General features: G+C 35.5%; 1 protein-coding gene across 6 annotated transcripts in view; it reads right to left on the bottom strand.

Moving 5' to 3' along the window:
• Positions 1-6857: 6857 nt before the first annotated feature.
• Positions 6858-17184, bottom strand: part of NOL4 (nucleolar protein 4) — a 406663-nt gene continuing 396336 nt past the window's right edge. For all 6 annotated transcript variants that reach the window (XM_088019707.1, XM_028098315.1, XM_028098316.1 and 3 more), the window contains one exon: positions 6858-7051. In XM_088019707.1, coding sequence (XP_087875833.1) covers positions 6858-7051 — 194 coding nt within the window. The remainder of the gene's footprint in view (positions 7052-17184) is intronic.

The raw sequence follows: 17184 nt of genomic DNA, 5'->3' as shown, positions 1-17184 counted from the left end.
ACTCTTCTTTCCTGTCTGCCTGCCTGCCTGCCACTCATTGATACTGGCTGGGTATCTAGGTATGTCATGCTGTTTCTTTACAGCTTATTATTTTTTATGGGATATGCTCATTGTTTAACTTACTATCTGCCCTAGGAGGTGTCGCCATTGAAATGTAAGCATCAGTCTGTGATCATTTTCTTCTCCAATATCCTTGGTTTATAACTCCACTTGGATAGGACTTTATGCTATCAAGATTTGAGAATGGAGAATTAGTCTAAAGATTTCTAAATTCCCTGATTTCAGGGTGGGTCCTTTAAAACTTTTCTTTTGACAGAGGCAATGAGACCCCATCATTCATTTCTCCTAATGCCTTACCCTTTCCCCAACAGCTTTGCCTGTTTCCCTCTCAGAAAAAATCAAGCAAGAAAAATGGAGCTCATGAGTTTTGGCCACTGTGTTGTTAGTTTGGGGTGGGGAGGAGGTAAAGGAAAGAAGAAAGAAGATAGGAAGATAGGGTGTTGGTTGATATCTTAATTTACTTTTATAGAAAATTTGCCCAAGTTATCACCATTTCCCTGCCATTACTCTTTAGCCTTTCTCTGTCCACTGGAGGATGCACCAGATGGCAAGTTCCACCACTGTTTCTACTTTGGGAGACTCGTGAGTGCAGGGAGGGACTTGTATTCTTGAAAGGTTGTGTACATACTTTGTCTGGGTGGTCCACCCACCCCTCCTCCTCCTTTTTTCCAAATTAGGGAGTTCATAGTGGAGTTTTTTCAAAATTCCTTTCCATTTATCTCTTTCCTTGGATCTGTCTCCTGAGGAAGAAGCCATATTGATTTGTGACATTTACTGCATTTTCCTGGTTCCCACTTCTGGTGGGATAGGAAAAAGCCATTCCTTCCTTGTTAGCATGCTTCTCATGTAATACTTTTATTTTTTTAACTAGTGGAGATTTGCTTAATTCTCTTGGGAAGGAGGAGGTCCTATGATCCAGCATTATTCCATCTCCTTCCCCAGAATTTCATCCAAACAGTCAAAAGCAGAGCCAGCACAGCACTTACCACTCCACTAATACGCCAGTGCCTCTTCATCCTCTGTAGGACACAGCCCAGCACCTTGGCATGGCAGGCTAGGCTCCTTTATTCATCCCCAGGAATCTCTCTCCATTCTTGAACCCTACCGTCAAGCAACACCAAGCTGCTTGAGTTACTGTGCACACCATGTTACTCCATATCTCCTCTCCTCTCCTGGTGTTGTCCCCTGTAGTTGAAATGCCCTTCTCTGAGACCTCTTTCTTCTTTCCTCCCCAAACACACCCAACAATTTTGCCAGGTATTGCCCACAGCTCCAGTCTTGGTGACCAGCTAGCCCCAGTCCACCCCTCTACTGCCAACACGGGGTCTGTGCTCTCCTCCGACCTGTCTGGCATGTTTCTATCATTACATGCGATGCTGTTAATCTTTATCCCTTTGTATTGTAATTATCTGTACCTCTGTCCCTCTCCTCCACTAGATGGGACTCCTTGAAGCAGAAATAGTCTTTCTGGATGACAGCACAATGCCTAGCACATAGTAGGTCAAAGAATACATATTCATTAAAATGAATGACATTAAAACAAGCCAAGAGGCTTGCTATCCAAGGAGAATAGTTCTTGGCAGACTTCAGAATCCTTCCATCAGCAAAGGAACTAAGAAGAATCCATTGTAGAATCTCTGGCCACTTGTTCTGTGACAGTAATGGAGCACCTTCAGTTAAGTAGAAGACCTTTATCATGGGCAAACTGATATAACTTATTCTCCAATAAACAAAAATAGGAGAACTCAGAACTTTCAAGGGGAAAAAAACCCAGCGCCAATCCCACACTGTTGGTAAGAGCATTTGCTTTCTGTGGTCTATGGTTTTATTGTATTTTTTTTCTCTCCTAGCATTAAAAATGGCCTTGAATTATCTTGATCTTTTTTCATTCAGTAGATAGCCTTAAAGGAAAAAAAAACAGTAAATAAGGGAAAAAATATTGACACATAGATAAAAATACAGTTGTCCTCGCAAATTTAATTTTTAAACTCAGCTGATTATCTTAAATTCAATATATTTTCAAACCCTTTTTTAAAAAGTGTCACCTAATAACATTTAATGTCAAATATATCATTTGTTCGAATAAATAAAACACCACTAGTGATTGGCACTGAAAGTTTTATAAATGCAGTTGGTTTATTTAAATATTTAGTTAAGCTTTGGATTCTCATGTACCCCTTCTGGCCTAATGAGTTGGAGACCTCTCAAACATATATCAGGGAATTTCTTGGGCAGAACCACCTTTTAAGAAATTAAAGTGGAGGAAAGGTTTCAGAGGTATTTTTGTTTCATTTCCCTTGGAAGTGTTAGATGTACTTTTACCATATTTATTTATTACATTTAATTTGAATGTGAGACAGACATTTGAGGAAAATTCCATTAAAATTTCTAAGATGATATCCTTTATACAGGGGAAAAAGTGTGGTATGGCAGCTGACAATTATTTGAAAAAGGTCTGTGCTGCTGACTTAGGATCTTTACTACAGGTGATTGGAAAATGCACCTGTAGTATCTGGGCACAGAGAGGTATTTTTAAAAAGAAATTAAGGTACTGTAGTCAGAATAATGCCCTCCAAAGATGTTTACATTCTCATCAGGTTCTGTCAATATTTTGTTAAATGTCAAATTAAGGAATTGTTTGGAGAAGATATTAGGGTTTCTAATTAGCTGACCTTAATATAAAGAGATTATCCTGTTTGATCCGTGTGGTCCTAGGCTACTCACAAAGGTCCTTAAATGTGGAAGGGGGGGCAGAAGAAGTCAGTTAGATTTAAAGATAGAAAAAGGGGACACCAATTGGGGAGTGCCTTAGAAGCATAGCAGGTAAGGCAACATCCTCCCCAAGAAGCTCCAGAGAGGAACACTTTTACCAAAACCTAGATTTTAGTCCAGTGAGACTTCCAACCTATGAGACTAATACATTTCTGTGTCCATGGTCACTTGTTACAGCAGCAACAGAACACTAACACAGGTACATTCGATGTGATGCTACACAGTCATTAAAAATAATACCTAACACATAATGTGGAAAATGTTCATGGTAAATTGTTAGGTTAGAAAAGCAGCTCAGGAAACACTGTAGGACAGTGAAATCAAACAAATATATACCTGTTTAGGGAAAATTTGAAAGATAGGCTGTAAAATGATATTCATGGTTCTCTGTGGATGTTGGGATTATTATTTTTCCGTCTTCTTTCTGTACTTCCCAAGTTTCTTATTTAATCAGAAAATAAAATTAAGTGTTGAACATGATTGACCTTAACAGTGGAGATAGGTTACTCATAGTATTTTATCTCCTTCAAAATCTTGGAGAGGAGATGAGCTCCAATGAATATAGTAAGCTCCTGTAGGTTAGCTTGTGCTCAATCCTTACTTTGCCAAATTTCTGCATCTCAAACACACTGAAAATATGTTAACGTCTACCTGCTTTATTTTTGATTTTTTTATGAACTAAAGTTTGAAACCTGAGCCATAGGAAATTAGAAAATATTTTTGGCATACAAAGATTAATCTCTGAATATTTGTATTAATGGTGTAAAGATTACAATAGCAGGATAGCTAAGTACACAGGTGTAGTATCTAAGAGTAAAATCCGAGGTGAGTGGACTTAAACTTTATGGGCTCAGCTGGATACTGCGTTTCACTTTTCCTTACCAGATACACTCCTGGCACCCATCATTGTTAAAAAGTCTTCCTTTCATGCCTTATGTATTTGATTTTCATTAGTGGTGGGTTTTATTGTTGCTCTTGATAGATGTAGAGAATGTAACTTAAAGGAAATTAAACCTCTATAAGCAGGATAAAATTCTCCATGTTAAGTCAAATGCTTTGATGTCAAGAGCATTTTCAATAACTATTATCTACCATACAAAACTGCTCAACTTTAATATAAAGTCCTGGTTCCGAGTCACTGGGTAGAAGACCATTATTTAGTACCTGGGAGGCAGCAGACTGCAGCGACCAGGAGGGGAGCTCAGGCATCACAGGTGATGGTTGCAGCCTTCACTGTGTCTCTGTTCCTGGCAAGTGACTCCAACTTCTTGAGTTCCTTTGTAAAAGGGACTGTGACGATCCTCATCACCTACAGTTATCGTGAGAAGGAAAGGAAACAAAATGGCTCTCCCTGTATCAGTAACTGGTGGCTATCATTATAGCTGAAGGCCCTTTTTACTGAGTATTGTTACTTGAACCACACAATTCAAGAAAATTCAGTAACTGCTTGTGTTTGGTCATTTCAAGGCATGTTTTCTTATTAGGTGTGACAAAGTAACATGTATCTAACAAAAAACTGCTGTTGTATGGGAAGCTAACTGGCAGAAGTAGCAGAAACTTGTTTGATCTGTGTTTGTTTCCTATCACCTCAGTAGAGTGAGAATACAAACCTGCACCTAGTGTCTCCAAAATGCTTTATAAAGGGAATGTGATTTCTTCTCCTGTGACACAGTGTAAAAGAGGACCCTGGTGTTTTTAGGTACAACTCCTAAAGGAAAAAGAGCGACAAGAGTGTATTTGGCTTTGGCCTCTAAGCTCTCCCAGGGAAATGATGGGAATGTAATGAAAACAGGAGCACCTTGCTGGAACTTACCTTCTCTCTCTGTTTGCTTCATTATCACTCTTAAGGATTTATTTTTTTAAGTGTATGGCAAAGTCAAACCTGTTACTTTGTGAAATAGCAACCATGTCCAAGTCCTCAAGGACAACTGCAATAAAACCCAAAGCACGAAAGAGGCACTTCAAACAGGGAAATGCTTTTCCTAAGATGTTAAATCAGGAGTGACTAAAAAAGCCAGATTACTTACGTAAAAATGAGGAATAACAAAAAATTCTTAAATTTAAATAATCAAATGAAATATCCTTGGTTTACTAATTTCCCTTACCCTGTCTTGGAATAAATTCTTTATTCAACAATGTTGAGGCTCTAGGGGATCTTGGGATAATCTTCAGACAGAAGGTTAAACTGTCCTTTTTGTGCTAAATGTTGGGTACACAACCGCACTGCATATTTTCAAAGCAAACTGCTAAAAATTCAGTATGCTTCAGAAAGTTTGTAAGTTTTCACAATCAGTGTTTTAACACAGAAATCTGTTTATTAAACCAAACAAAACAGAGAAAATTATACCAGCCCTCGATTTTTTTTTGAATTTTCATTTAAATAAGCAAACTCTAAATCCACACCTTAAAAGATGTTTGCATCTATGTATTTCCAAAATACTCATATTTCAATAAGATTTTCACATTATATTCACCAACAGTATCACAAAAGTTTTTTTTTTTTGTTTTGTTTACGTAACTGTCAGGAACAGTAATTCTAGAAACACTAGAAGAAAAAGCATAGCAATGTCCACAGTTACAAGAAAAAGTGCACATTACTTGGTCACAATCACAGTCATTACTTGAAAAACTATATGTAACAAGTACATAAATATCACTGATGCCTTAAACTCATTATCAAAAACTGAATGACATAAGTTTTACGTGAAATAAGGCAAATTCAGGAATGCACAAAGAATTCATAATCCAACCAAAGCTGAACAACAGAAAAATAATTATACAAGAAGCATAAACTGATGTACTTCTCCCTAAATATTTAGAAAATAGGCTTGCCTCAGTGCACAAAGAAAACACCATTCATGTGTATCCAACACTATAAAATAAGAAAGAAGGGCAAAGTGTGGGGGGAGAGGAGGGGACAGTTCATTGAAAGTTGCAGCTGCATCCACTGAGTTCTTTACATCATTGTTACCTAGAACTGTAAATTATACAAATCCTATCAGGAGAGGTAATGGTCTTTTTGGAAACTATTTCTGAAATAGTGAAAGAAAAACTACACACGAGTGCAAATTTTCAGATTGTCACTTGCAACCTCTTAACATTCAGCCATCTACATCCAATTGCTGCTGGAGGCATGCCTGAAACACAGCAGCGTCAATCCAGGGTGAGCAGCTGTAAGGAACCAAGGTGTGATTTTTTTTTTTCAATGATATGTCTTTTTTAATATTAAAAAATTCTGTGATGAAAACCTCTATTGCAAAACCGCAATGTTGAGTGGCATGATGAGCGTGAGTGCAGAAACATAGGCTTCTCTTAGAAGTAGTTCCTGATGTGACGATTTAAAGAACGTAGCAAGGGTTTGTTTTCCAGCATTGTTATTTTTGTAGAAAGAATTTGGAAAGAGGAGAAGGCAAAGGGATGTGGAAAAGGTACTTACAGTAGTTTCTCAAAACAGTTTTCTTTTAGGACCTATGAAAAAGTTACCAAAGTAAAAATGACAATTTTGAATGAAAAACAAGTTTTCTTTTTATAAAAATTACATATATATTTTTTAAAATACAAGATCCTTCTCAATGTTGTTATATCCTGTAGCAACAAGAAATTTGGCTTTTTTTTTTTTTTTGCCAGATACTGCAGCTTTCTGTCCAATAAGTCAGTAGCAAATTCCACTAATATTTCAGTTGGATCTTGAACTATTTTTTTTATACCACAAGCTTCTTCTGTTTTATCCTTGAATTAGGAATATACAGCCTTTTTTTTTTTTTTTGCCCCAGATATTTATATGCTGACAAACTAAAACAAAAAGCAGTTGGCTGGACACATTACAGTATCTCAAGTACTTCAGAGGTCAGAGTTCCTTTGAAGCACCTTAACACATCACTTTATGGATCAAGGACAATGTGGCATAATGGAAGTACTTCTCTTAAGACTGTGCAGTAAGACCAGAAGCATCTCTGCTGGGAAATCAAAATGTCATTAGTGGAAACTGCAAATTTAGACCTCAGTGAAGAGGACCGTCATTTGACTCAGTTCTGTTGTAAAATAAGATTTTCCAGTTCATCTGCAGAACGCAATAAAAATGCAGCTGATTCTCGATATCCTGCAACGAGCTGCCTCACAGCACTGATCTCAGTTGGACTCAGCTGGGGTCTGGAGCTTGAACTGCTGGAGGAGCCTGAGCTAGTTGCCAACTGCCTCTTCATGCTGAGATCCGTGGGTCCTAGAAAAAATAATCACAAAATTAACACGAACAATCTTTGTTCCAGTACTTTGAACACGAGCATTAAATTGTGGACTTAATTCACTTACTCTTTTGTGAGAAGCTGCTGATACTTTTAATCAAATACATCAGCTCTCCGAAATACCAAAGAGCAACATGATGTGAGATGAGTGGCTGGGTATTCTGAGAGTTCTTGTCCAGGCAATCACCTCTGACTGTGAAAAGTCCGTGAAGAAGACCTTCTAACATGTGCTTTTTGGAAAATTCAATTTTAAGTCTACTTTACCCTGTGTTGTAGAAGTTTCTCCGCAGCAGTGTAAAATATTGGGACTTGTAAATGCTTTGTGTTTGCACCGTTGGTTAACAAATAATTTTAGATTCCACCTACTCAGACTTGGAAACATCCTAGATTGTGATGCTAATGACTCCAGATTACAAACTCCTCCATTTAGAACAAAGGAAATTTGGACAGGGGAATTCAATGACATGGTTACAATTCCACAACTTTTAAGTGGCACAGTAAGGATGTGAATTGCATATTTTTTCATTTCAGGCGAATGCTTTTTTTCCATCAGGTTGATTAGTATTTAAAAATATGTATTAGTAAAAATTAGTATTTAAAAATATTGGACAGCAGTTGGTTTTAGAGGGGCGCAGTAAGTACGTGATCAGTACAATCTGCAAAGAAACCAGACCTGGAATAGTGCTTTAGGTATTGCTAAAGCTGCTTCTATATTTATTTGCATAAAACATTTAGTTGTCAAAAGGTTTATTACATATAATTAAACCAAATCAGACAGGTCTGTTTTTTGACATTTTGTAAATTTTTAGTTTTTTGTAAATTTCTACTTTAAAACAATTTAGTTAACACAAATGTCTGAATTAAAGATTTTTAAGATACTTCGCATCAATTCTTGATTAAGGGTTTTTAATGTGTTATAAAGGTTTTTAAGTGTTCATTGCTATAACAATTAATGAAAAGTAAGAACTATAATTATTAAATTTGCAATGAGTAATACATTTAAAATCCCTGAATAAATATAACTGTGGACATAACTAAAGGCAGGCTCAAAAATTGTAGTGATGCTCTAACTTGAAATGATTTAAACAGATTTTTCTTAAAGATAACTTTTCAGATAATGGTATTCATTTCCTGAACTGAAACAAGGGATGTTATTGTATCCTGTTCGTTCTTCTTGAGGCCTGACGAGACCAGTCAGGACCCAACCCCCTTCACTCTGTACCCTGAAGGGAGAAGAGGACTCCTGTCAGCTAGGTGGCACATGTCCCATGAGATGGGAACAGCTTCACTTGTAATTTAATTAGGACAGAGACAAGACTAGCACACAAGAACTCTGACATTTGAGAGGGACTTATTTCCACTTCTGCCACAGCCTTTCAAAGCCTTGATTTCCTAGCAGGAGTTAGCTTCCATTTGTTCTGCTGTTTACAAAATCCTGCTGCTGACATAGCAAGCTGAAAGGGAGAGATGTGGGGATGTCTCACTTGCAAACAGGAATTAATGAACAAGTGTGCAAGCAAATCAATAGCAACTAGGTTATTTGGAAAGTTCTGAATGGATTAAGAAAATATCATGACATAATGGATTCTGGTTTATGGACGAACCAACTTTAAATTTGGATTTTTTTCCCTTTATATTCAAGAATCCCCGTACCAGTACAAAGCTTTATAAAAGGAAGTAGAAAGGATTTTCCTCAGTTATGTAGATATGGCACGTCTAGTTGATGATCATTATTTTGTTAGAAGTTGTAACATTTTATGATGTTTTTGCTGATAAGCCAAGTGGTTGGTTTACATCTTTAAGTGGAATTGAGAAAGGGTTAGCCTAGGGCTCAGGTTCTTTTTGGGATGAAAAAGATGGTGATTTCATTCTAACACTGCAGTTTACAGATTATTCTTTACCTCTGGCTCAGGGGTAAAATCTTCCCAATTAAGACATGGCTTTCACTTTCTTTCCGATTATTAACATAGGCAAATTCTAGATAGCTCAAGTAACACAGAAGCCATTCACACCTTTGTTATTTTTCTGGAAGAAAGTTGACTTCATTATCTTGGTGTCTTTTGGATCTACACGATAAGGATTAAGTATAATCAAAACTATAAGGAATTCTTTTTGCTGAATATTACTCAAATCTTCAAAGCTAAGAAGTTGAGCAGGGAAGCAAAAAAAATTAAAAGTCACAAATGAACAAATTTAGTGACTACTCAAACAGCCCTTTCATTGTTTGTTACTAGTATTCTTACCTGCCTCATTTAGACAATGTCCTACTTCTTTGGATTAGCATAACCCAAACAATCAATACAAAGTAAAACTGCAAATTTTATGAAGACACTGGATTTAATGAATTCGAGGAAAATATCTTTGGAGATTTAATCAAATTACAAAGCCACTAAAAAGTATGGTTCTGGAAGAGTGGGACCAGTTAACAAAACAAGCAAAAATAATGACACAATAGGTGTTTCAAGAGAAAATGATTTGAATATCAAGAGTTAAAGCAAATCAGAAAACTTGACAAGTTTTAAAACCATAATTATGCAGATCTACTTTATGTTCATTCTGAAAATTTGAGTAAGAGATATTTCATGGTAACAGGCAATGTTAGAAAAATTAAGTTTCACCAAAACCAATCTTTTTGTTTGTTTGCTTAAGGTTTGGAGGCAGATTTAAGTTATATGTAAATTCTAATTAAAGGAAAATGTATATCCATAATTCACTTTATTTTTTGATATATTTTTAAATTAAAATATAGTTCACATACAATGTTATATTAGTTTCAGGTGTACAACACAGTGATTCAATACAACTCTGTTATGCTAGGTTCTTTTTTCTTTTTGTTTCAAGTTTTTATTTAAATTCTAGTTTACATTTGGTGTAATACTAGTTTCAGGAGAATTTAACGATTCATCATGTACATATAACAACCAGTGCTCATCACAAGTGTCCTCATTAATACCCATCACCCATTTTTCCCATCCCTTCCCCTTTTTCCCTTCAGCAACCCCCCATTTGTTCTCTATAGTTAAGAGTCTATTTTATGGTTTGCCTCTTTTTTTTTTCTTTCCCCTATGTTCATCTGTCTTGTTCCTTAAATTCCACATATGAGTGAAATTGTATGGTATTTCTTTCTCTAACTTATTTCGCTTAGCGTAATACACTCTAGCTCCATCCACGTCATTCAAATGGCAAGATTTCGTTCTTTTTGATAGCCAAGTAATATTGTTGGCTATCAAAAAGAATGTGTGTCATATATATATGTATATATGTGTGTGTGTGTATATATATACACACACACACACACACACATACATACTATCTCTTCTTTATCCATCAGTCAATGGACATTTGGACTCTTTCCATAATTTGGCTATTGTTGATAATGCTGCTAAATACATTGGGGTGCATGTGCCCCTTTGAATCAGTATTTTTGTATCCTTTGGATAAATACTTAGTAGTGCAATTGTTAGGTCAAGGGTAGTTCTATTTTTAACTTTTTGAGGAATCTCCATACTGTTTTCCAGCTGCACCAGTTTGTATTCCCACCCACCAGTGTAAAAGGGTTCCCCTTTCTCTGCATCCTCACCAACATCTGTTGTTTTCTGTGGTGTTAATTTTAGTCATTCTGATCAGTGTGAGGTAGTAGCTCATCATGGTTTTGATTTGTGTTTCCCTGATGATTTTGTTGACTTATTTTTTTAAAATATCAAACATTTGGAAATAAGAGCAGGCAAGATGCCTGGCCTTGTGAATGGAGCCCCAGTGTCAGGAAGCCTGGGTCTTCTTTCTACTTCTCCTCTGACTCACTGCTTTCTGGAGGATGAATCATATGCCCTTTCTTGGCATTGGGTCTCACTTCCTTCGTCTCCCCTATAAAATGGGTATATTTGCCCTTTCTACCACATAGGAGGGGGCTGAGGCTGGAAGAGGCCTTGGTCATAAAAAAAAATGGTTTTGATTTGTGTTTCCCTGATGATGAGTGAGGTTAAGCATCTTTTCATGCGTCTGTTAGCCATCTCTGTGTCGTCTTGGGGAAAAAGTCTATTCCTGTCTTCTGCCTATTTTTTAACTGGATTTTTTTTGGGGGGGGTGTTGAGTTTATTAAATTCTTTATAGATTTTGGATACTAACCGTTTATCAGATAGGTCGTTTGCAAATATTTTCTCCCATTCTGAAGGTTGCCTTTTCACTAAAATGTAGCTATCATCCGTCACCATACAAATCTATTATAATTCCATTAACTATATTCTGTAAGCTGTACCTTTCATCCCTGTGACTTAGTCATTCCATAACTGGAAGCCTATATCTTCTACTCTCCTTCAACCACTTTGCCATCCCCCATCCCTCTAGCAACCATTAGTTTGTTCTCTGTATTTATGGGTCTGTCTCTGCTTTTATTTGTTTTAAGTTTCACAAATAAGTGAAATCATATGGTATTTGACTTTCTCTAATACCATCCATCCATGGTATTAGAGAAAGTCCATCCATGTGGTCTCAAATGGCAATATCTCATGCTTTTTTTTATGATAGTCCATTACACAAATGCACACAACCCCACAGCCCATGCATTTATTGATGGACACTTGGGTTCTTCCATATCTAGGCTATTGTTAAAAATGCTGCAATAAACATAGAAGTACATATTCTTTTTCAAATGAGTGTTTCTATTTTCTTTGGGTAACTATCTAGTAGTGAACTCCTGGATCATATGGTATTTCTATTTTTAATTTTTTGAGGAAACTGCGTACTATTTTCCATAGTGGCTACATCAGATTACATTCCCACTGGCAGTGCATGAGAAGGGTTTCTTTTTCTACACATCTTCACCAACACTTGTTATTTCTTGTCATTTTGAGTCTAGACATTCTGACAGGTGTTAGATGATAACCTCATTGTGGTTTTGATTTGCATTTTTCTAATGATTACTAACATTGAGCATCTTCCATGTGTCTGCTGGCCATCTGTATGTCTTCTTTGGAGAAATGTCTCTTCAGGTCCTCTGCCCATTATTTAATCAGATTGTTTGGGGGGGCTTTTTGGTGTTGAGTGGATAAGTTCTTTACATATTTTGTATATTAACCCCTTATTGGATATATCATTTGCAAATATATTCTCCCAATCAGTAGATTGTCTTTTCAATTTGTTTGATGGTTCCTTTGCTGCACAAAAGCCTTTCATTTTGGTGTATTCACAATAGTTTATTTTTGCTTTTGTTTTCCTTGCCTGAGGAGACATAAAAAAAAAATGTTGCTAAGGCCAATGTCAAAGAGATTACTGCCTATGTTTTCTTCTAGGAGTTTTATGGTTTCAGGTCTCACATTTAGGTCTTCAACCCATTTTGAGTTTATTTTTGTGTATGGTATGAGAAATTGGTTCAGTTTCTTTCTTTTTTGCAAAATGGAGCTGTCCAGTTTTCCCAGCACCATTTATTGAAGAGACGTATTTTCCCCACTGTATATTTTTGTCTCCTTTGTCATGGATTAATTGACCATGTAAGTGTGGATTTATGTCTGGGCTCTCTATCCAGGGCATTGATCTATGTGTGTTTTTGTGCCAGTAGCATTCTGTTTTGATTACTATAGCTTTGTAGTATATCTTGAAATGTGGGACTCTGATACCTCTGGCTTTGTTCTTCTTTCTCATGATTGCTTTGTATATTTGAGGTCTTTGCGGTTCCCTACAAACTTTAGTATTCTAGTTTTGTGAAAAAATCTGTTGGTATTTTGATAGGGATTGAATTAAATCTATAGATTGCTTTGGGTAGTATGGACATTTTAACAACATTCTTCCAATCTATGAGCATGAGATACCTTTCCATTTGTGTTGTCTTCAACATCCTGATTAAAGATTCTTTTTACAATAAAACTGGAAAAAAAAGATTCTTTTTACTTCTGCTCTGATCTTAATTATATCATTCTCTCTACTATCTTTGAGCTTTGTTGGTTCTTTTTCTAATTCATTTAGGTACAAAGTTAGATTGTTTATTTGGGAAAATTTTTTTTTTTTTTTAGGTAAGCCTGTATCATTGTAACCATGTCTTTTAGAACTGCTTCTGCTTCATCCTGAAAATGTTGAAACTTTGTGTTTCTACTTTTATTGTCTCAAGGTATTTTTTAATTTCCTTTGTTAAACCATTGGTTGTTCAGTAGCATATTGTTTAGCTTCCACATGTTTGGATTTTTTTCTACTTGATTTCTTGTTTCATACTGTTATGGTCAGAAAAGAGGGTTGGTATAATTTCAATCTTAAACTTACTGAGACTTTTTTATGGCTTAACATGATCTATTCTGGAGAATGTTCCATGTGTACTTAAAGAATGTGAATTCTGTTTTTAGACAGAATATTCTATATATCTGTTAAACCCATCTGGTCTAACGTATCATTTAAAGCCATTTAAAAAAAATGATTTTCTGTCTGGATCATCTATCATTGATTTAAGTGGAGTGTTAAAATTCCCTATTTTCATATTACTGTCAATTTTTCCCTTTGTTAATATTTGCTTTTAATATTTAGGTGCTTCTATGTTGGATACATAGGTATTTACAGTTATTACATCTTGTTGGATCAATCCCTTTATCACTGTGTAATGCCCTTCTTTGTCTCTTATTAGAGTATTTTAAGGTCTATTTTGTCTACTTATTTACATGGAATATCTTTTTTCATTCCTTCTCTTTTAGGCTGTATGTGTCTTTAGGTCTGATGTTAGTCTCCTGTAGGGAGTATCAAGATAGGTCTTATTTTTTTATCCATTTAGCCACTCTGTGTCTTGATTGGATCACTTAGGCATTTATATTTAAAGTAATTATCAATAGGCATGTCCTCATTGCAATTTTGTCAATTGTTTTCTGGCTTTTTGCAAATCCTCTGTTCCTTTCTTCTTGCTGCCTTTGTGTTTTGATTTTCTGTAGTGATATGGTTAAATACCAAATTTAGACAAGTATACAATAAGGAAAGATATTAAAAGCCAGGATCCCTAATGAACATATAGACAAAAATCCTTAACAAAATAGAGCAAACCAGATTCAACAATATATTGAAAGGATCACACAGCATGATCAGGTGGGTTTATTCCAAGGATGCAGGAATGGTTCAATATCTACAAATCACTGTGATGTACCACATTAACAAAATGTATATAAAACATATAATCCTCTCAACAGATGCAGATAAAATCCAACACATGTTAAAAGCTGTCAACATAGCAGTTATAGAGGGAAAGGTACCTCAAAATAAAGCTGAAAGCTTTTTCTCTAAGACCATGATCAAAACAAAGATGCCCACTCTCACCACTTTTATTCAATATAGTATTGGAAGTGCAATTAGGCAAAAAAAAAAAGAAAGGGAAAAAAGAAATAAATGCATTCTAAACTGGAAGGGAAGACATAAAACTGTGAACCCTAAAATTTGTATGGAACCACACAGGACCTCAAATAGCCAAAGTAATCTTGAGATTGGAACAAAGCTGGAGGCAACATCCTCCCTGATTTCAAGCAATATTACCAAAGCTTTAGTAATCAAAATAGTGTGGTATTGGCATAAACACATACAGAAACCAATGGAAAAAGTAGCCCAGAACTAAACTCACACATATGCAGTCAATTAATTTAGGACAAAAGAGCCAGTAATACACAACAGGGAAAGAACAGTCTCTTTTATAAATGGTTCTGGGAAAACCAAATAGCCACATGCAAAAGAATGGAACTGGACCTCTATCTTAAACTATACACAAAAATTAACTCAAAGTAGGTCAAATACTTTAAGATCTGAACCCATAAAACTCCTAGAAGAAAAAAATAGATGGTACTCCATGACCTCAATCTGGCTATATTTTGGATTTGACATTAAAGCAAGGCAACAAAAGTAAAAACAAAACAAAAACACTTGGGACTATAGCAAATTAAAAAGCACTGCACAGCAAAGGAAACCATCAATAAAATGCAACCTATCAAATGGGAGAAAATATTTGACAAGCATATATCTGATAAGGGGTTAACATCCAAAACATACAAGCTTAATACAGTTCAATAGCAGAAAAAAAATCTGATTAATAAATGGGCAGATCTGAATAGACAGTTTTTCAAAGACAACATACAGGTGGCCTGAAATACCTGAAAAGGTGTTTAACATCTCATAATAATCAGGGAAATGCAAGTCAAAGCCACAATGATATATCACGTCACACATGTTAAAATCACTGTTAGAAGATTTCATAAAATTCTGTGGACAAAACTCAAAATTCAATAACTGATAAATGTATTACAAAATATATATTACAGGTCTACTACTAAGAATGAAATTCTTTGACAGGGATAACATTTTGCTTAACTGGGGTTTCAAATTTATGGTCCCTAAATCAATTATAAATGTCCATCTGTTAATGTGGATCTGTATAGAGATTTTATGACTTTTATATAGGTGTTTCCAAATTGAGTATATTCATCATTTGTAAAGCATTTATAGCCACCTTCTGGATTTTCTAGATACTTACCTAATAACTTGTTAATGCATTGAAGATTAAGTACTTCCAGTTGAAGATTAAACTGGCAGTTCTTCAATTGAACAGTAGAAACTATTTTGAAATATGGGAACTTATTTTCCACATGTATAAAGTCCAAAAAACCATTGCTGAGCCTGTAGTATGTGCTCAGTAAATATATCCATTGGAAATGTAGATTTAACTTCTTGTTTTAACTTGGACAGTATGAATTTATAAAGCAGCTTAGCCACTACATGTGATTCAACCAATGTTATCAGCAAAATGGCTTTATCACGGCTTAGGCTTCACATATAAAAACTGTTTCATCTTTTAATTTTAGATTGACTTCATCAAGAATCATTGTCCATTCTGCAGCATAAGCTAATTTCCAAAGCCATTTAGTGTTTGTAATAAAGTTTAAGGGCAGTTCTTGTTCAGAAAAATTTCAATCTTGGCCCTGACCTGAAAAAAATTGTAATAAAATTTTCCCACTAAGCCATCAAGCTGCTGTGTCTTAGGACAAGTAAGGATATTTGGGTTCTATTTTGGACAAAATCTCACAGAACTGATGATTAAATTCATGAAAACAAAGTTTAACATTGACACTACTGTTCAATATCACATGATAGATTCAACGGTTTTCCACAATGTACCTAATTCAAGAAATGAATAGTTCAAGAAATAACTGAATGCCTTATGTTTTAATAAACTTTGTAAATTTGTCCAAATAAGCCTTTTCCTGCTTCATACATCTTAGATTCCACTTTAGGTTTTACTGAGTTATTTTGTTTTTTACATTGAAAATATTCTCAGCTAATGACACACTGGACCAAATGGACTTCACAGACATATTCAGAACATTCCATCCCAAAGAAACAGAATACACATTCTTCTCTAGTGCCCATGGCACATTCTCCAGAATAGATCACATCCTAGGTCACAAATCAGGTCTCAACTGGTACCAAAAGATTGGGATCATGCCCTGCATATTTTCAGACCACAATGCTTTGAAACTAGAACTCAATCACAAGAGGAAAGTCGGAAAGAACTCAAATACATGGAGTCTAAAGAGCATCCTACTAAAGAATGAATGGGTCAACCAGGAAATTAAAGAAGAATTATAAAAATTCATGGAAACCAATGAAAATGAAAACACAACTGTTCAAAATCTTTGGGATGCAGCAAAGGCAGTCCTGAGAGGAAAGTATATAGCAATACAAGCCTTTCTCAAGAAACAAGAAAGGTCTCAAATATACAACCTAACCCTACACCTAAAGGAGCTAGAGAAAGAACAGCAAATAAAGCCTAAACCCAGCAGGAGAAGAGACATAATAAAGATCAGAGCAGAAATCAATGAGATAGAGACCAAAAGAACAGTAGAACAGATCAACAAAACTAAGAGCTGGTTTTTTGAAAGAATTTATAAGATTGATAAACCCCTGGCCGGACTTACCCAAAAGAAAAGAGAAATGACCCAAATAAAATCATGAAAGAGGAGAGCTCACAACCAACACCAAAGAAATACAATTATAAGAACATATTATGAGCAACTATATGCCAGCATATTAGACAATCTGGAAGAAATGGATGCATTCCTAGAGAAGTATAAATTACCAAAACTGAACCAGCAAGAAATAGAAA

The sequence above is a fragment of the Eumetopias jubatus genome, unplaced genomic scaffold, assembly GCF_037043125.1.
Source record: "Eumetopias jubatus isolate StellerSeaLion01/CBP00866 unplaced genomic scaffold, mEumJub1_p1.0 scaffold_16, whole genome shotgun sequence".
NCBI lineage: Eukaryota > Metazoa > Chordata > Mammalia > Carnivora > Otariidae > Eumetopias > Eumetopias jubatus.
The sequence above is the reverse complement of the archived record's forward strand: the minus strand, read 5'-3'. Positions and strand labels throughout refer to the sequence as shown.